Here is a 21,555-nt window from a genome sequence, read left to right on the forward strand (position 1 = left end):
GCCATAGGGTGGTGTCATCTGCGTATCTGAGGCTATTAATATTTTACCCAGCAATCTTGATTCCAGCCTGTGGTTCCCCCGGTCCAGCATTTCTCATGATGTACTCTGCATTTAAGTTAAATAAGCAGGGTGACAATATACAGCCTTGACATACTCCTTTTCCTATCTGGAACCAGTCTGTTGTTCCATGTCCAGTTCTAACTGTTGCTTCCTGACCTGCATACAGGTTTCTCAAGAGGCAGGTCCGGTGGTCTGGTCTTCCCATCTCTTTCAGAATTTTCCACAGTTTATTTTGATTCACACAGTCAAAGACTTTGGCATAGTCAATAAAGCAGAAACAGATGTTTTTTCAGAACCCTCTTGCTTTTTTGATGATGCAGTGGATGTTGGCAATTTGATTTCTGGTTCATCTGCCTTTTCTAAAATTAGCTTGAACATCTGGAAGTTCATGGTTCATGTATTGCTGAAGCCTGGCTTGGAGAATTTTGAGCATTACTTTACTAGCATGTGAGATGAGTGCAATTGTGTGGTAGTTTGAGCATTCTTTGGCATAGCCTTTCTTTGGGATAGGCATGATAACTGACCTTTTCCAGTCCTGTGGCCACTGCTGAGTTTTCCAAATTTGTTGGCATATTGAGTGCAGCACTTTCACAACTTCATCTTTTAGAATTTGAAATAGCTCAACTGGAATTCCATCACCTCCACTAGCTTTGTTCATACTGATGCTTTCTAAGGCCCACTTGACTTCACATTCCAGAATGTCTGGCTCTAGGTGAGTGATCACACCATCGTGATTATCTGGGTCGTGAAGATCTTTTTTGTACAGTTCTTCTGTGTATTCTTGCCACATCTTCTTAATATCTTCTGCTTCTCTTAGGTCCCTACAATATCTGTCCTTTATTGAGCTTATCTTTGCATGAAATGTTCCCTTGGTATCTCTAGTTTTCCTGAAGAGATCACTAGCCTTTCCCACTCTATTATTTTCCTCTATTTCTTTGCACTGATCACTGAATAAGGCTTTCTTATCTCTCCTTGCTATTCTTTGGATTCCAGATGGGTATATCTTTACTTTTCTCCTTTGCTTTTCATTTTTCTTCTTTTCACAGCCATTTGTATGGCCTCCTCAGACAGCCATTTTGCTTTTCTTTTTCTTGGGGATGATCTTGCTCCTTGTCTCCTGTACAATGTCATGAACTGCCATCCATAGTTCATCAAGCACTCTGTGTATCAGATCTAGTCCCTTAAATCTATTTCTCACTTCCAGTGTGTAATCATAAGGGATTTGATTTAGTTCATACCTGAAAGGTTTAGTGGTTTTCCCCACTTTTTTCAAGTTAAGTCTGAATTTGGCAATAAGGAGTTCATGATCTGGGACACAGTCAGCTCCTGATCTTGTTTATGCTGACTGTATAGAGCTTCTCCATCTTTGGCTGCAAAGAATATTATCAGTCTGATTTCGGTGTTTGCCATCTGGTGATGATCATGTGTAGAGTCTTCTCTTGTGTTGTTTGAAGAGGGTGTTTGCTATGACCTGTGCATTTTCTTGGCAAAACTCTACTAGCCTTTACCCTGCTTCATTCTGTACTCCAAGGCCAAAATTGCCTGTTATTCCAGGTTTCTTGACTTCCTACTTTAGCATTCCAGTCCCCTTATAATGAAAAAGACATCTTTTTTGGTTGTTAGTTCTAGAAGGTCTTGTAGGTCTTCATAGAACCATTCAATTTCAGCTCCTTCACTGGTTGGGGAATAGACTTGGATTACCATGATATTAAATGGTTTGCCTTGGAAACGAACAGAGATCATTCTGTTGTTTTTGAGATTGCATCCAAGTTCTGCATTTTGGACTCTTTGTTGACTAAGATGGCTACTCCAGTTCTTCTAGGGTATTCTTGCCCACAGTAGTAGATATAACATCACCTGAGTTAAATTCACCTATTCCAGTCCATTTTAGCTTGCTGATTCCTAAAATGTCCTTGTTCATTCTTGCCATCTCCTGTTTGACCACTTCCAATTTGCCTTGATTCATGGACCTAACATTTCAGGTTCCTATGCAATATTGCTCTTTACAGCATCAGCCTTTGCTTCTATCACCAGTCACATCCACAACTGGGTGTTGTTTTTTTTTGGCTCCATCCCTTCATTCTTTCTGGAGTTATTTCTCCACTGATCTCTAGTAGCATATTGAACACCTACTGACCTGGGAAGTTTTATCTTTCAGTGTTCTCTTTTTGTCTTTTCATAGTGTTCATGGAGCTCTCAAGGCAAGAATACTAAAGTGGCTTTCCATTCCCTTCTCCAGTGCACCACATTTTGTCAGAACTCTCCACCATGACCCGGCCATCTTGAGTGGCCCTACATGGCATGGCTTAGTTTCACTGAATTAGACAAGGCTGTGGTCCCTGTGATCAGATTGGCTAGTTTTCTGTGATCATGGTTTCAGTCTGTCTGCCCTCTGATGCACTCTCTCAATGCCTACTGTCTTACTGGGGTTTCTCTTACCTTGGAGTTGGGGTATCTCTTCACAGCTGCTCCAGCAAAGGGCAGCCACTGCTCCTAACCTTGGATGTGGGGTATCTCCTCTTGGCTGCTTGCCACTCCACTGCTGCGCAGCCACCGCTCGCCACTCCAGCGCCTCTTAGCCATTGCATAAATTAATCTTTGGGGAATTAAATCTAGTCAGAAGTAGTCTATTCTATGTTGTTCATATGATCAATGTATAGCTGAAATTTTTTATCAGAGAGCAATGAGAAATTTAAATTGCAAAGTTTAGGGACTAAGTTATGAAGAGTTTGTGGAGGTTTTTTTTTTTTTCTCATATTATAAAGGATCTAAATTTTTGTTTGTTTTTGACCTTATCACTATATGTTATGGATCCTAATGGCTAGAATAAATAATGTTCAAATAAAGTTTATGCTTAAGAATATTTATTTATCATTGTTGAGAAATCCATTATTTTCTATTTGTTGTTAAAAGTTGTATGGGTTTTTTTTTTTTTAAGATAAGTAAGGTACTAGAATCACATTATTTTCATTTATATGTGTATAACATAGTTTTTGAGTTCCAAGGTCACTGCAATATCTGTACTGTCTCTCCTTGATTTTTATGAACTCTGAAAGAAAGAGCTGAATTACATTTTTTAAGGACACTTAATGAGCAAAACTAGACACAGGGAAAACCAGAAAATTTCCACTTAAGTGGAGCACTTCCTTTATAAATATATAACAAAGTATATTCTCAAATGGAAATGTTTTAAAAATTTACTGTTTTTTCAATCATTGCTGGAGTCATAGTGTCTGCTTAAAGGACAAGTGGATTATTTTAATTTGATTTCTGACTAGTAGTCTTTGAAACTGACAGTTCCAAATATAAACATTTCTGATAATTTCTTTTCTTTTTGAGAATATTTGAAGATGTAGTCTGATTTTCTTTTTTTTTTTTGGTGTATGCTGTTCTGTTGACTATATTTGTATTTTCTCAGTGTATCATGATTCCATGGAAAGAGTAATTTTTAAAAACCTGGAATATGAAAGTGTATCAGGTTGATACGAAAAAAAGCATTTCAAATATTAAGCATGGTACTGATAAATGCTTATGGTTGGTACTCTTGGTAGAAAATTAGGACAGGATAAACATGAGATTTTTATTGTAAGTATTAAATATAAAAATGTAATATAGCTTTTATAAATAATTACCGGTTAGTGGAGGATGAATATTCAGCACAAATTTGAATTTTAGAACTTCTAAGTCATTACATTTATATGTTTATACATTTATATAAATATTTTGGTGTTGCATTTATCTAGTATTTTCTTTTTTCTTCAACAGAAATCTTCTGGACAGAGACACGTTTTCTAAATCTGATCCAAGTAAGTATTTAACTTCCTTTTTGAAATAGTCTATTCAGGAGGAGAAAGGGTCAACAGAGGATGAGATGGTTCAATGGCGTCACTGACACAATGGACATGAGTTTGAGCAAACTCTGGCTGACAGTGAAAAAAAAGGGAAGCTTGGTGTGCTGTGGCTCATGGGGTCAAGAGTTGGACACGACTTAGCAACTGAGCCACAACAACTTATTTTACTTACTTGCTTTTGTAAAAAGTTGTATGAAAATTATAATTTTTACTTAAATATTGTCTTAAAGACTAGAAAGTAAGGAGGAATATGGTCTCAGGCCCTGCATTCTTATCTACCTGGGCAGTACTCTGGCTAAAGAGAGGGAATTGCTTAGCATTTAGAGACTAAGAAGAAAACACAAATGACTCCAATGCAGGACAATTCATTTTGAAATTAAAACCTCATTATAAAGCCATATGATAGAAATTATATTTGAAAGACAGCTGTAATGGACCATAATTCTAAGTGATCAAGTCACAGAGTAACAATTTTCCTTTTTTGTGAATAAAGGAAGTATATAAAGTCATGTATAACCAAGTAAATTATATAATATCTTGAATGAGCTGAATTTTTTTATTACTAACTATGTATATATTGAAAATTGGAGATAAATTGTACAATGAAAACCAATTTTAGTTAGAAAACAACAGAAATAATGTATAAATCAAAAAGAGAAGTTGATATCCAGTTGCTCTCCATCTCTACAAATGTATAAAACTATGTGGTTTAATGAAGGGAGAGAGATGTTTTCAGTTGATGAAAGAATTGTCACTGGAGATTGAGATTATCACCGGAGAAAAGGCATTACAATTTGTGGGTATTAAAACTTCCCAGGACTCATTAGTAAGTGAATGGGATATTTTTATCCCTTAATCTCTACTCTAGACTCTTAATCTACCTTTTTTGGATTTCCGTTTGTGGTTGACAGGATTTCTTGTTTATAAACATTGAGGATAGGAGTTGCAGATATTAAATTTAACATTTGATTTGGTGCAGATTGTCCCCCCTATGATGCTTCTGAGGATTATAAGAAGTATCCTAGGAAGAGCGTGACCTATAACTGGTAACATACTGAAATACTTCAAAACTGTTTGTGTGTGTGTTAGTTGCTCAGTTGTATCCAACTCTTTGAGACCCCGTAGACTATAGCCCACCAGGCTCCTCCTTCCATGGAATTTCCCAGGCCAGAGAACTGAAGTGGGTCGCCATTCCCTTCAATAGGGGATTTTCCTAACCTAGGAACTGAACCCTGGTCTCCTGCATTGCAGGTAGATTCTTTACCAGCTGAGCCCGCAGAAAATTCACAAAACTGTTTGCAGCTAAATCACTTCAGTCATGTCTGACTCTGTGCGATCCCATAGATGGCAGCACACCAGGCTCCCCTGTCCCCAGGATTCTCCAGGCAAGAACACTGGACTGGGTTGCCATTTCCTTCTCCAATGCATGAGAATGAAAAGTGAAAGTGAAGTCGCTTAGTTGTGTCCAACTCTTCGTGATCCCATGGACTGCAGCCTACCAGGCTCCTCCGTCCATGGGATTTTCCAGGCAAGAGTACTGGAGTAGGGTGCCATTGCCTTCTCCGACAAAACTGTTCAACCTTAGTTTAAAAAAAAAAAATCATCTACATTTGTAGCATAATGAAATTGAAGATGTTAGTAAATAACTATTATATTTTTGTGCCAAGACCTATACATGTTAAGGTCTAAAGACCTGTTATAGTTTTTTTGCTTATTTACAAAAATTTTAATCATGTGATGATTTATTAGAAATTTTCCTGCCAGAGTAAGGTGAGGTATTAAGAACTAATTTTAACATAACTTTTGGACAGCTGAAAAGTAAATTGGGTTTGTTTCCTTGATATTTATAAAAAAAGTTTAGATTTTTTTTCTCATCTTTTTGCAGTTTGTGTCTTATATATACAAGGAGTTGGAAATAAAGAATGGAGAGAGGTAAGAATTGGAATTTTAAAAATATGATTTTTATTCTGTAAGACATAGTATAAGTTACAATGTAATCAAGATGATACTTTCCTGTTTTTAGTTATTTTAAGTCATCTTCAACCATTCAATTCAAATATTGAATTTCTTTTTAATTTTATTTCATTTTAATTTGATGAAAGCAATTTTTGTGTTTTGTTTTTAATAGTCTTCAATGTTTAGCTCATTTATGACCTTTCTGTGAATAATCTAGCCTTGATGTGTGTTTTCCTCATTCTCACTTTTTGAGGTCAACTGCTGATTTTATAAAATAATGCTTTAAATGATTTTAAGTGTGGTGATTGATATCAACTATCTGCTCTTTGACAGGTAGTAACTTGTTATTTGAAAATAAAGTAGAAACTCAATTTCCTATTATTAGGTTGTTGCAAAAGTAATTCCAGTTTTGTATTGTTGAGATTGGCTATTTGATATTGGAATACATTCAAAATAAAGAAGGTTATGTCATACATCATTTTAATGGACATTTGTCTTTTATTAATTTCTTTGCTAATGACTTATTGCTTGGTGTAATATTATTACTTGTTTATTTTATATTTATTTTAAACTATGTAAATGATGTTAGACAAATTGCAAATTTGGGCAATTTTCTTATTTGAGTACAAAATGGGTTGTAAAGCAGCTCACAACATGAACAATGTGTTTGGCCTGGGAATTTTTAACAAATGTCCAATGCAGTGGTGGTTCAAGAAGTTCTGCAGAGGAGAAAAGAGTCTTGAAGTTGAGAAGTGTAATCATTGGCCATCGGAAGTTGAGAACAACCAATTGAGAGCCATCATTGAAGCAATCCTCTTACAACTAAATGAGAAGTTGCCCAAGAACAAAATATCAACCATTCTATGGTCATTTGGCATTTGAAGCAAATTGGAAAGGTGAAAAAGCTTGATACATTTATCATGCCTCATGAGCTGACCAGAAATCAAAACAAGCATTTTTGAAGTGATGTCTTGTTCTACACAATAATAATGAGGCATTTCTTAACTGGATTGTGATCTGTGACAAAAAGTGGCTATTTTTATGATGACTGGCAATGACCAACTCAGTGGTTGGACATAGAAGAAGCTCTATAGCACTTTCCAAAACCAAACTTCTATCAAAAAAATCTCATGGTCTGCTGCTGGTCTCATCCACTACAGCTTTCTGAATGCCAGTGAAATCATTACATCTAAGAATATGCTCAGCAAATTGATGAAATGCATTAAAAACTATAATGCTTGCAACTGGCTCTGGTCAACAGAAAATATCAAATTCTTCTCCATGGTAAACCTGATGGCATGTTGCACAACCAAAGCTTCAAAAGTTGAGCAAATTAGGATATGAAGTTTTACCTCATCCACCATATTCGCCTAACCTCTCACCAACCACCACTTCTTGAAGCATCTCTATAACATTTTGCAGGGAAAACACTTTCACAACCAGCAGGATATAGAAAATTGTTTCCAAGAATTTGTCAAATCCCAAAACATGGATTTTTATGCTACAAGAATAAGCAAACTTATTTCTGATTGGCAAAAATATGTTGATTGTAATGGTTCTTATTTTGATTAATAAAGGTATTTTTGAGCCTAGTTATAATGATTTAAAATTCACAGCCTGAAAGCATAATTACATCTGCACCAACCTAAATAAAAATTAGGAAACATTTCATGCAAAGATGGGCTCAATAAAGGACAGAAATGGTAGGAACCTAACAGAAGCAGTGGAGGTGATGGAATTCCAGTTGACCTATTGCAATTCCTGAAAGATGATGCTGTGAAAGTGCTGCACTCAATATGCCAGCAAATTTGGAAAACTCAGCCGTGGCTACAGGACTGGAAAAGTCAGTTTTCATTTCAATCCCAAGGAAAGGCAATACCAAAGAAGGCTCAAACTACCGCACAGTTTCACTCATCTCACACGCTAGTAAAGTAATGCTCAAAATTCTCCAAGCCAGGCTTCAGCAATACATGAACCATGAACTTCCTGATGTACAAGCTGGTTTTAGAAAAGGCAGAGGAATCAGAGATCAAATTGCCAACATCTGGTGGATCATGGAAAAATCAAGAGAGTTCCAGAAAAACATCTATTTCTGCTTTGTTGACTATGCCAGAGCCTTTGACTGTGTGGATCACAATAAACTGTGGAAAATTCTGAAAGAGATGGGAAGACCAGACCACCTGACCTGCCTCTTAAGAAACCTATATGCAGGTCAAGAAGCAACAGTTAGAACTGGACATGGAACAACAGACTGGTTCCAGTTAGGAAAAGGAGTACGTCAAGGCTGTATATTGTCACCCTGCTTATTTAACTTAAATGCAGAGTACATCATGAGAAACACTGGGCTGGAAGAAGCACAGGCTGGAATCAAGATTGCTGGGAGAAATATCAATAACCTCAGATATGCAGATGACACCACCCTTATGGCAGAAAGTGAAGAGGAACTAAAAAGCGTCTTGATGAAAGTGAAAGAGGAGAGTGAAAAAGTTGGCTGAAAGCTCAACATTCAGAAAACAAAGATCATGGCATCTGGTCCCATCACTTAATGGGAAATAGATGGTGAAACAGTGGAACCAGTGTCAGACTTTATGTTTTTGGGCTCCAAAATCACTGCAGATGGTGACTGCAGCCATGAAATTAAAAGACGCTTATTGCTTGGAAGAAAAGTTATGACCGACCGAGATAGCATATTTAAAAGCAGTGACATTACTTTGCCAACAAAGGTCCGTCTAGACAAGGCTATCATTTTTACAGTGGTCATGTATGGATGTGAGAGTTGGACTGTGAAGAAAGCTGAGCACCGAAGAATTGATGCTTTTGAACTGTGGTGTTGGAGAAGAATCTTGAGAGTCCCTTGGACTGCAAGGAGATCCAACCAGTCCATTCTGAAGGAGATCAGCCCTGGGCTTTCTTTGGAGGTAATGATGCTGAAGCTGAAACTCCAGTACTTTGGCCACCTCATGTGAAGAGTTGACTCATCGGAACAGACTCTGATGCTGGGAGGGATTGAGGGCAGGAGGAGAAGGGGACAACAGAGGATGAGATGGCTGGATGGCATCACTGACTCGATGGACGTGAGTCTGAGTGAACTCCAGGAGATGATGATGGACAGGGAGGACTGCTATGCTGTGATTCATGGGGTTGCAAATAGTTGGACATGACTGAGTGACTGAACTGAACTGAACAGAAGCAGAAGATATTAAGAAGAGGTGGCAAGAATACACAGAACTGTACAAAAAAGATCTTCACTACACAGATAATCACAATGGTGTGATCCCTCACCTAGAGCCAGACATCCTAGAATGTCAAGTCAAGTGGGCCTTAAGAAGCATCACTATGAACAAAGCTAGTGAGGTGATGCAATTCCAGTTGAGCTATTTCAAATCCTGAAAAATGATGCTGTGAAAGTGCTGCACTCAATATGCCAGCTAATTTGGAAAACTCATCTGTGGTCACAGGACTGGAAAAGGTCAGTCCATTCCAATCCCAAAGAAAGGCAATGCCAAAGAAGGCTCAAACTACCACACAATTGCACTCATCTCACACGCTAGTAAAGTAATGCTCAAAATTCTCCAAGCTAGGCTTCAGCAATATGTGAACCGTGAACTTCCAGATGTTCAAGTTGGTTTTAGAAAAGGCAGAGGAACCAGTGATCAAATTGCCAACATCCAGTGGATCATCGAAAAAGCAAGAAAGTTCCAGAAAAACATCTACTTCTGCTTTCCTGACTATGCCAGAGCCTTTGACTGTGTGGATCGCAATAAACTGGAAAATTCTGAAAGAGATGGGAATATCAGACCACCTGACCTGCCTCCTGAGAAACCTGTATGCAGGTCAGGAAGCAACAGTTAGAACTGGACATGGAACAACAGACTGGTTCCAGATAGGAAAAGGAGTACGTCAAGGCTGTGTATTGTCACCCTGCATATTTAACTTATATGCAGAATACATCATGAGAAATGCTGGGCTGAAGGAAGCACAAGCTGAAATCAAGATTGCTGGGTAAAATATCAATAACCTCAGATATGCAGATGACACCACCTTTATGGCAGAAAGTGAAGAAGAACTAAAGAGCCTCTTGATGAAAGTGAAAGAGGAGAGTGAAAAAGTTGACTTAAAGCTCAACATTCAGAAAACTAAGGTCATGGCATCCAGTCCCATCACTTCATGGCAAATAGATGGGGAAACAGTGGAACCAGTGGCTGACTTTATTTTGGGGGGCTCCAAAATCACTGCAGATGGTGATTGCAGCCGTGAAATTAAAACATGCTTGCTCCTTGGAAGAAAAGTTATGACCAACCTAGATAGCATATTGAAAACCAGTGACATTACTTTGTCAACAAAGGTCCGTCTAGTCAAGGCTATGGTTTTTCCAGTAGTCATGTATGGATGTGAGAGTTGGACTATAAAGAAAACTGAGAACAGATGAATTGATACTTTTGAACTGTGATGTTGGAGAAGACTCTTGAGAGTCCCTTGGACTGTGAGGAGATCCAACTAATCCATCCTAAAGGAGATCAATCCTGGGTGTTCATTGGTAGGGAGGATGTTGACACTGAAACTCCAATAATTTGGCCACACGATGCGAGGAGCTGAGTCATTTGGGATGACCCTGCTGCTGGGAACGATTGAGGGCAGGAGGAGAAGGGGATGACAGAGGATGAGATGGTTGTATGCCATCACCGACTCAATGGACATGGGTTTGGGTGAACTCCAGGAGTTGGTGATGGACAGTGAGGCCTAGTGTGCTGTTTCATGGGATCGGAAGGAGTCGGACATGACTGAACTGAAGTGAAATACAAATACTGGAGTTTGAAATACAAATAATGGAGAAAAGCAAGGAGGCAGAATTATACTTTTTCATGGTTAACTATTCTATTGTTATTTATTTTAGTATAGTTGATGTATAAGTTACAGATGTACAATACACTGATTTGCTGATTTTAAATGTTGTACTTCATTTATAGTTATTATAAGTTCAGTTCAGTTCAGTCACTCAGTCGTGTCCAACTCTTTGCGACCCCGTGAATCACAGCACGCCAGGCCTCCCTGTCCATCACTAACTCCTAGAGTTCACTCAGATTCACATCCATTGAGTCAGTGATGCCATCCAGCCATCTCATCCTCTGTCGTCTCCTTCTCCTCCTGCCCTCAATCCCTCCCAGCATCACAGTCTTTTCCAATGAGTCAACTCTTCATATGAGGTGGCCAAAGTACTGGAGTTTCAGCTTTAGCATCATTCCTTCCAAAGAAATCCCAGGGCTGATCTCCTTCAGAATGGACTGGTTGGATCTCCTTGCAGTCCAAGGGACTCTCAAGAGTCTTCTCCAATACCACAGTTCAAAAGCATCAATTCTTCAGCACTCAGCCTTCTTCACAGTCCAACTCTCACATCCATACATGACTACTGGAAGTATTGACTAAATTCTCTTCTTATGTAGAATATCTTTATAGCTTATTTCATGCATAATGGTTTTTACCTTAGTCCTTCGTTTAAGGACCTTTTCACCTTAGCCTTGGTTCTCTACCCCTATATTGCCCCTCCCACTCTCTCTCTCCCCATTGGTCATTGCTAGTTTCTTTTTTCTCCGTGAATCTTTTTGTTATATTCACTAGTTTGTTGTATTTTTCTATATTCCACATATAAAGTAGCTTATTTCACTTAACAAAATATTCTCCAAGTCCATTCACATGTTGTTGCAAATGTAAATTTTTATCATTTTTATATGGCTAACAGGCCATTATACTTATGTGTGTGTGTGTGTGTGTGTGTGTGTATATATATATATATATATATATATATATATATATAGAGAGAGAGAGAGAGAGAGAGAGATCTATATATCTATATCATGTCTTCCAGTTCAAGAACGTGGTGTATTTTTCCATCTGTTTCATCTTCAGTTTCTTTCATTAGCATCTTATACTTTTCTGTGGATAGTATCATTTCTACTAGAAACAGTGACAATCTTACTTATTCCTTACCAATTTAGATTCCTTTTATTATTTTTTTCCTGTTTACTTGCTGTGGTTAAGATTTCCAATACTGTGTTGATCAAAATTGGTGAGAGTGGGCAACATTTTCTTGTCCCTGACCTTAAAGGTAATTCTTTCATACTGTTGAGTATGATATTAGCTGTTGGTTTTTCACATGTGGCCTTTATTATGGTGTGGTGTATTTCTTTTATGCTCACTTTCTCTAGAGTTCTTATAATTAATGGATATTGAATTTTGTCAAAAGCTTTTTTCTGTGTCTATTGAGATGATCATGTGGTTTTTAATCTTCAGTTTATTAATGTGGTGTATTATAATGATTGATTTGTGGATAATGAAAACTCCTTGCTTTCTTGTCATAAATCTCATTGGTCATGATGTATTGTCCTTTATCATTGGAGTCAGTTTGCTAGTATTCTGTTGAAGATTTTTGAATCTGTTTATCACTGATATTGACCTGTATTTTCTTTCTTTCCTTTTTTTTTTTGTCTAATATTAGTATAAAGGTGATGCTAGGTTCATAGAATGACTTTAGAAATATTCATTTCTTTGCAATTTTTGGATATTTTTTAGAAGAATAGGTGCTAACTCTTCTGTAAATGTTTGGTAGAATACACCTCTGATGTCATCTTTCCTTGGACTTCTGCTCATTGGGAGTGTTTAATTACTGATTAAATTTCAGTACTGGTTATTGTTCTGCTCATATTTTCTATTTCTTCTTGGTTCAGTCTTGGGAGATTATGTTTTTATGTATTTGTCTGTTTTTTCGAAGTTTTTATTTTATTGGCATTTAGCTGTTTGTAGTAGTCGTCTTATGATATTTTTTAGTAACATTTCTCTGGTATTGATTGTAACTTCTCCTTTATTGTATCTGATTGTAGAGATTTTATTCCTCTCCCCCCCTTTTCTTTTCTTTTTAGGTCAGGCTGAAGGTTTATCAATTTTGTTCGTTTTCTCAAAGAACCAACTTTTAGTTTAGCTGATTTTTTTATGTTTTTTTATACTCTATGTAATTTATTTCTGTTCTGATCTGTACTTTCTCTCCTAATAATTTTGAGTTTTATTTGTTCTTTCTCCAAGTTCTTTAGGTGTAAGTTTGAATTGTTTATTTGAACTTATTCTTAAATCCTGATGTAAGCTTGTATTGCTGTAGACTTCTCTCTTAGAACTGCTTTGACTGTGTCCCATAGGTTTTGGATCATCGTATTTTGTGTTCATTTGTCTCCAGGTATCTTTTTTTATTTCCTATTTGACTACTTCAGGGATCTGTTGGTTGTTTAGTAGCATATTGTTTAGCATCCATGTGTTTTGTGTTTTTTCGCAGTTCTTTTCTTGTAGCTGATTTCTAATCTCAATCATTGTGGTTTGATAGATGTTTGATATTATTTTAATTTTCTTAAATTTAATAAGGTTTGCTTTGTGGCCTACTGTGTGATGTGTCTGAGAGAATGCTCCATGTGCACTTAAAAAGGATGTATATTCTGTTGCTTTCAGGTAGAATATCATATATATATGATTCATCTGGTCTAATGTGTCATTTAAGGCAAGTGTTTCCTTATTGATTTTACATATGGATGATCTATCCATAGATATAAATGGAATTTAAAGTTCCTTACTATTGTGTTACTGCTGTCAACTTCCTCTTCTATGTCTGTTAACATTTGCCTTATGTAATTTATTGATAGGTTCAGCATATATACTTATTTGCTATTTAGCAACAATAAGTTTATATATATATATATATGGTCTGTTAATATATATACTTACAGTTGTTACATCCTCTTGGATCTATTGCTTCATCATTATGTAGTGTCTCTCTTTGTGTTATTTTATAGTAATTATTTTATAGTCTATTTTACTAAGTATTATGAACTCTTTCTTTAAAGGTTCTAATTTCTCATTATTCTTCTGAATTCTGTGACCATCTTTACCATTACTACTTGAACACTTTCTTACATAGATTACCTATCTCTATCTCACTTAATTCTTCTGGAGTTTTTCTTTACTTTTGTTCCTTCATCTCATACATATTCCTCTATTGCCTCAGGTTTCCTAAGGTGCTATTTGTATTTTCATGTAGCCTGGCGTGCTGTGCTTTATGGGCTCACAAAGAGTCGGACACGACTGAGCGACTGAACTGACCTGAAAATTCTGCTATGTTTCCTGACCTTAGAGAAGAGGCCTTATTTGCTGTTGTTGTTGTTGTTCAGCCACTAAGTCGTGTCCAACTCTTTGTGACCCCATGTCACAAGTGCAGCACTCCAGACTCCCCTGTCCTTCACTGCCTTCTGGAGTCTGCTCAGACTCATGTCCATTGAGTTGGTGATGCTATCCAACCATCTCAACCTCTGTGGCGCCCTTTTCCTCCTGCCCTCAATCTTTCTGAGCATCATGGACTTTTCTAATGAGTCGGCTGTTCGTGTCAAGTGGCCAGAGTGTTGGAGCTTCAGCATCAGTTCTTCCAATGAATATTCAGGGTTGATTTCTTTTAAGACTGACTGGTTTGATCTCCTTGCTGTCCAAGGGACTCTCAAGAGTCTTCTCTAGTACCACACTTTGAAAGTGTCAGTTCATTGGCATTCTGTCTTTTTTATGGTCTAGCTCTGACATCCATACATGACTACTGGAAAAACCATAGCTTTGACTATATGGACCTTTGTCACCAAAGTAATGTCTCTGTTTTCTAATACACTGTCTGGGTTTGTCATAGCTTTTCTTCCAAGGAGCAAGTGTCTTTTAATTTTGTGGCTGCAGTCACCATCTGCATTGATTTTGGAGCCCAAGAAAATCTGTCACTGTTTCCACATTTTCCACTTCTATTTCCTGTGAAGTGATGGGACTAAAGGCCATGATCTTAGGTTTTGTAATGTTGAGATTTAAGCCAGCTTTTTTCCTCACTCTTCTTGCACCTCATCAAGAGGCTTTTAGTTCCTCTTCAATTTCTTCCATTAGTGTGATATCATCTGCATATCTGAGGTTGTTGATATTTCTCCCAGAAATCTTGATTCTGCCTTGGGATTCATCCAGCCCAGTATTTTGCATGATGTACTCTGCATATAAGTTAATTAAGAGGGTGACAACATACAGCCTTTTTGTTGTATTCCTTTCCCAATTTTGAACCAGTCCATTGTTCAATGTCTGGCTTAACTCTTGCTTCTTGACTGCATACAGTTTGCTCAGGAGACAGGTAAGGAGGTCTACCATCTTAAAGGTCCTATCTCTTTAAGAGATTTTCAGTTTGTTGTGATCCACACAATCAAAGGTTTTAATGTAGTCAATGAACAGAAGTAGATGTTTTTCTGGAAGTGCTTAGCTTTCTCAATAATGCACCAGATGCTAGCAGTTTGATCTCTGCTTCCTCTGCCTTTTCTAAACCAAGCTTGTACATCTTGGTTAGTGTGCTGCTGAAGCTTGGCTTGAAGGGTTTTGAGCATTACGTTGCCAGCAGGTGACATGAGCACAATTGCACGGTAGTTTGAACATTCTTTGGCATTGCCCTTCTTTAGACTGGGATGAAAACTGACCTTTTCCAGTCCTGTGGCCACCACTGAGTTTTCCAAATTTGCTGACATATTCAATGTAATACTTTAACTGGATCATATTTTAGGCCTTATGTAGCAGATGTCATCTTTTCCCCAGCAGCACATTCCTCTTTTGTCACCCAACATGTTTGCTATAGGGATTTCCTCTGAGAGAGCTATGTGCATCCTTTTTTGGTTAACTGACTATGTGTGACCCCATGGACTGCAGCACTACAGGTTTCCCTGTCCATCAGCAAATCCTGGAGCTTGTTAAAACTCACGTTCATCAAGTTGGTGATGCCATCAAAACATCTCACCCTCTGTCGTCCCCTTCTCCTGCTTTAAATCTTTCCCAGCATCAGGGTCTTTTCTAATGAGTCAGTTCTTTGCATCAGGTGGCCAAAGTACTGGAGATTCAGCTTCAGCATCAGTCATTCCAATAAATATTCAGGACTGATTTCCTCTAGGATTGACTGGTTGGATCTCCTTATAGTCCAAGGGACTCTCAAGAGTCTTCTCTAACATGGCAGTTCAAAAGAATCAATGCTTCAGCACTCAATTTTCTTTATGGTTCAACTCTGACATCCATACACAATTCCTGTAAAGAAACATAACTTTGACTAGATGGACCTTTGTTGACAAAGTAATGTCTCTGCTTTTTAATAAGCTGTTTAGGTTGCTCATGGGCTTTTCTTCCAAGGAGCAAGTGTTTTTTAATTTCATGGCTGCAGTCACCATCTGCAGTCATTTTGGTGCCCAAGACAATAAAGTCTGTCACTGTTTCCATTTTTTCCCCATCTATTTGCCATAAAGTGATTTTTCCAGTAGTCATGTTTGGATGTGAGAGTGGACTATCCAGAAAGTTGAGCTCTGAAGAATTGATGCTTTTGAACTGTGGTGTTGGAGAAGACTCTTGAGAGTCCCTTGGACTGCAAGGAGATCCAACCAGTCCATCCTAAAGGAGATCAGTTCTGGGTAATCATTGGAAGGACTGATGTTGAAGCTGAAACTCCAATACTCTGGCCACCTGATGTGAAGAACTGACTCATTGGAAAAGACCCTGATGCTTGGAAAGATTGAAGGCGGGAGGAGAAAGGGATGACAGAGGATGAGATGATTGGATGGCATCACCCACTCAATGGACATGAATTTGAGTAAGCTCCAAGAGCTGGTGATAGACAGAGAAGCCTGATGTGCTGCAGTCCATGGGGTCGCAAAGAGTTGGACATAACTGAGCAACTGAGCTGAATTGATGGAACCAGCTGACATGATATTTGTTTTCTGAATGTTGAGTTTTAAGCCAGCTTTTTCATTCACCTCTTTCACTTTCAAGAGGCTCTTTAGTTCCTCTTCACTTTCTGCCATTAGGGTAGTGTCATCTGCATATCTGAGGTTATTGATTTTTCTCCCAGCAATCTTTATTCCTGCTTGTGCTTCATCCAGCCCAGCATTTCACATAATGTACTCTGCATATAAGTTAAATAAGCAGGGTGACAGTAAACAGTCAAAGGCTTTGGCATACCAAATAAAGTAGAAGTAGTTGTTTTTTTTCTGGAATTCTCTTTTTATTGTGATGCAACAGATGTTGGCAATTTGGTCTCTGGTTCCTCTGCCTTTTCTAAATCCAGCTTGAACATCTGGAATTTCTCAGTTCACATACTGTTGAAGCCAAGCTTGCAGAATTTTGAGCATTACTTTGCTAGTGTGTCAGATGAATGCAATTGTGTGGTACCTTGAACATTCTTTGGCATGGTCTTTCTTTTGGATTGCAATGAAGACTACCCTTTTCCAGTCTTTGTCCACTGCTGCGTTTTCCAAATTTGCTGACATATTGATTGCAGCACTTCCACAGCATTATCTTTTAGGATTTGAAATAGGTCAGCTGGAATTCCATCACCTCCACTAGCTTCGTTCATAGTGATGCTTTCAAATCCCACTTGATTTCACACTTCAGGTTTTCTGGATCTAGATGAGTGATCGCACCACTGTGGTAATCTGGGTCATTAAGATCTTTTTTGTACAGTTCTTCTGTGTATTCTTGCCACCTCTTCTTAATATCTTCTGCTTCTGTTCAGTTCAGTTTAGTCGTTCAGTCATGTCCGACTCTTTGCAACCCCATGAATCACAGCATGCCAGGCCTCCCTGTCCATCACAAACTCCTGGAGTTTACTCAAACTCATGTCCATCGAATTGGTGATGCCATCCAGCCATCTCATCCTCTGTCGTCCCCTTCTCCTCCTGCGCCCAAACCCTCCCAGCGTCAAGGTTTTTTCCAATGAGTCAACTCTTCGTATGAGGTGGCCAAAATATTGGAGTTTCAGCTTCAGCGTCAGTCCTTCCAATGAACACCAGGACTGATCTCCTTTAGAATGGACTGGTTGGATCTCCTTGCAGGGACTCTCAAGAGTCTTCTCCAACACCACAGTTCAAAAGCATCAATTCTTCGGCGCTCAGCCTTCATCACAGTCCAACTCTCACATCCATACATGACCACTGGAAAACCCATAGCCTTGACTAGATGGACCTTTGTTGGCAAAGTAATGTCTCTGCTTTTAAATATGCTATCTAGGTTGGTCATAGCTTTCCTTCCAAGCAGTAAGCGTCTTTTAATTTCATGGCTGCAATCACCATCTGCAGCGATTTTGGAGCCCAGAAAAATAGTCTGACATTGTTTCCCCATCTATTTCCTATGAAGTGATGAGACCAGATACCATGATCTTAGTTTTCTGAATGTTGAGCTTTCAGCCAACTTTTTCACTCTCCTCTTTCACTTTCATCAAGAGGCTTTTTAGTTCCTCTTCATTTTCTGCTTCTGTTAGGTCCGTTAAATCCATACCATTTCTATCCTTTATTTTGCTTGTTTTTGCATGAAATTTTTCTTTGGTATCTCTAATTTTCTTGAAGAGATCTCTAGTCTTTCCCATTCTGTTGTTTTCCTTTATTTGTTTGCATTGATCACTTAGGAAGCCTTTCTTATCTCTCCTTGCTATTCTTTGGAATTCTGCATTCAGATGGATATATCTTTCCTTTTCTCCTTTGCCTTTCGCTTGTCTTCTTTTCTTAGCTATGTAAGGCCTCCTCTGACAACCATTTTGTCTTTTGCATTTCTTCTCTTTGGGGATTGTTTTGATCACCACCTCCTGTACAATGTTACAAGCCTCTCTCCATAGTTCTTCAGATACTCTGTCAGATCTAGTCCCTTGAATCTATTTGTCACTTCCACTGTATAATCAAATTGAATTTACTTATCTTCCACTTACTATATGACTGACATATAGGAAGATACTATATGATTAAGGCTACAGTGGTTCTCTAAGAGATAAAAATACCTTTCTAAGAATAAAAAACTCGTAAGCGGTTGGTAAGTAAACTCCTACATTATAATATTCTGTAAAGTTTATTGCAGAAGATCAGCTGTCAATGGGAAAATTGCCAGTGGGATTTATTTGGCTTCAAACCCAATATAATGCTGTGGTGTTACATAGCTGTTAGAAAAGCTAATGGAATTGGAGAATTTATTGAGGAATATGCAATACTTACATTAAGGAAGATAATGCTATTATGTTGAACTATGTGAAACTGTCATTATTGTAGCTCAAAAATTGAGTGTTTGCAATTTCATGTGATTTCAATTAAATACTCTTGTATTTTGCTCTGGTAGAAGCAAATCTGGAGTGTTTGTTTTCATTTCTCTATTTGAGATTATTGAATGCCAACTATATATCTGATTATGGCTACCATCTTGAATACAGTGATAGACGCTATGTCATATGAATGAAGGAAGGAATGTTTAACCTGAAAAATGCAAAGTCTCTGAATAGTCATAATAATTGTCTTCAAATTCTTAAAGTATTTTGCTCTATACATGGGGGAACAGTTACTTGATGTTGAGACAAGAATGCAGAAAATAAAATATAGTCTCAAAGGATGAAGAGACAGAGAGGCACTATTTTGTTCACTACAGGGAAGACATTTGTGACATTTAGAGAATCTCATGGTAGAATGGATTTCTTTGAGCAGTATTCTGGAGCTAGAACTATAGTGGGTGCCCTGTGTTCAGTCTGGGGTTGGAATAATTCATCAGGAAAAAATAACTGAACTTGTTTAGTTCTAATTACTTGCAAGTCTGATATTATGATGCTATAGAAGTCATAGTTTTGTATTCTTATTATCAATTTTCTCATTATCTTTTAAGTATTGAACATTATTTTATAGAATAATAGCAAGAACCACCCTTTTCTGATCTTCTGTTTGTGCTAAGTCCCTTCAGTTCGTGTCCAACTCTTTGTGACCCTTTGGACTGTAGATTGTCAGGCTACTCTGTCCATGGGATTCTCCAGGCAAGAATACTGGAGTGGATTGCCATGCCCTCCTCCAGGGGAATCTTCCCAACCCAGGGACTGAACCTGCATCTTTTGTCTCCTGCAATGGCAGGCCATTTCTTTACCACTACTGCCTCCTGGGAAGACCCCTTTTGATCTTAAAACATTTATTTCTCTCATGAAGGAGTTATTTAAAAAACAAAATAAACAGCTAGAATTTAGAGGGAATGAAGTTGAAAAAAGGTGTGGAATAACTGTAATGTTCTTCTACTTCAAACATTTTCTGACATCTGAGCCAGAGGACTTTCTGCATCTATCAGTGACTTCCTCTCTATGTGTCACAGGAAGAGTTCAACATGTGTTACTAAATCCATTACATTTTAAGACCATTTCCAATAGCTGGCACCATAAATGAAGAAATCCATTTATTCAAGGTTACTTAAGGAGAATTACTCACACAAAAAACCACCCTAATATTTACTCTAAGTATATTTGGAATTAGACAAGTAAAATAATTTATAGATACTTTGTTAAATAATTTAAAATATCCATTTATCAATTTGACTGGTTTCTATTATCTGCCTATCATACAGCTGTTGTGTTGGAAAGAAATTTAAATAGATAGCATTTTTATCTCAAGAGCATACAGTATAGTTGAATAATTTTACCAGCAATTTCAGTATGCCTATACAGTCCATTTACTGATTTAGGTATCAGTACTATGTCAGTAATATAGTGGTCATGTTTTTATTTGAATTTAGATGTATCTGGAAAATTATGTATTAACTAGGCACATGATTTTATTTTCTGTGATGGATTAATTTTATATAATAAGGAGGAAAAGAAGAAGAGCTTAAAATATGTGGAGACAAATGCTCCAAATAAAGTTGCAAAATTACTTAAAATTAATTTGTAGTTGAAATCTGCAAGTTAAAAATTATATCTTACATTATTACAATTACCTACATATCGTCAATAAATTCTAATGATTATGAGTTATCAAAGTAATTGATCTTTTAAAACTAAAATGTTATTTCAGTGAATAATAATTTTGGAGCTAGAAATGGTGAAGTGACATGGATTTTAAAAATATGAAAACTCTTAGTGACAAATGGAAATAGCAAAATATCTCTAAAGATACACACATATGTGGTTTTGAGAGTTTCTGAAAATGTTAAGATTATCTTCTTTGAGTTAAATTTGAGTCATCCATAGGTCATGCATTTTTTGAATTCTTTTAAACATTTAAAATTATAAAGTTGGTTCTCAATTACCTAGGTTAATGTGTAACGAAGCAACCTGAAGTTGTTTATAACACACTTTGTGAGTGTAGTTTGGAGGGAAATCTATTGCCAAATGCTGATTACTGAACTTTGACATTGTCTCTGTTCTGCACCATTCCATTGACATTGAGCTGTTTTAATATTTATTCATGTCCATGCTGAATAATACATGTATAATATGTAAACGCACACATATTCAGAAAGGATTAGAAACTTATTCATAGCTCACCTTATGTGTTACTTTACCCTTTAGTCTTTTCTAACTTTTACAACTAGAATGTCCTCCTTTCACCTTTATGAAATACCACAACTTAAATAACTTTCTTATGGTCCTTGTCACCTTTTACTTTACATCATTCAACAAATATCAAAGACTTTTTTTGAACTTATTTTCCCTTATGTCTTTTTTTTTAAATTTTTTTTATTTTTAGTTTTTTATTTTTTACATTTTAAAATCTTTAATTCTTACATGCATTCCCAAACATGAACCCCCCTCCCACCTCCCTCCCCATAACATCTTTCTGGGTCATCCCCATGCACCAGCCCCAAGCATGCTGCATCCTGCGTC

At 37.3% G+C, this 21,555-nt stretch overlaps 1 protein-coding gene across 3 annotated transcripts in view; it reads left to right on the forward strand.

The window, feature by feature from the left end:
• CPNE8 (copine 8) overlaps nucleotides 1–21,555 on the forward strand; it is a 267,087-nt gene that overhangs the window by 40,490 nt on the left and 205,042 nt on the right. For all 3 annotated transcript variants that reach the window (XR_011255932.1, XM_069584636.1, XM_069584637.1), the window contains 2 exons: nucleotides 3,826–3,866; nucleotides 5,797–5,843. Coding sequence is in view for 1 of the 3 variants with exons in the window: in XM_069584636.1 (XP_069440737.1) it covers nucleotides 3,826–3,866; nucleotides 5,797–5,843 (88 nt within the window). In the remaining 2 variants the exon portion in view is untranslated. The remainder of the gene's footprint in view (nucleotides 1–3,825; nucleotides 3,867–5,796; nucleotides 5,844–21,555) is intronic.

The sequence above is a fragment of the Ovis canadensis genome, chromosome 3 (genome assembly GCF_042477335.2).
Source record: "Ovis canadensis isolate MfBH-ARS-UI-01 breed Bighorn chromosome 3, ARS-UI_OviCan_v2, whole genome shotgun sequence".
Classification (NCBI taxonomy): domain Eukaryota; kingdom Metazoa; phylum Chordata; class Mammalia; order Artiodactyla; family Bovidae; genus Ovis; species Ovis canadensis.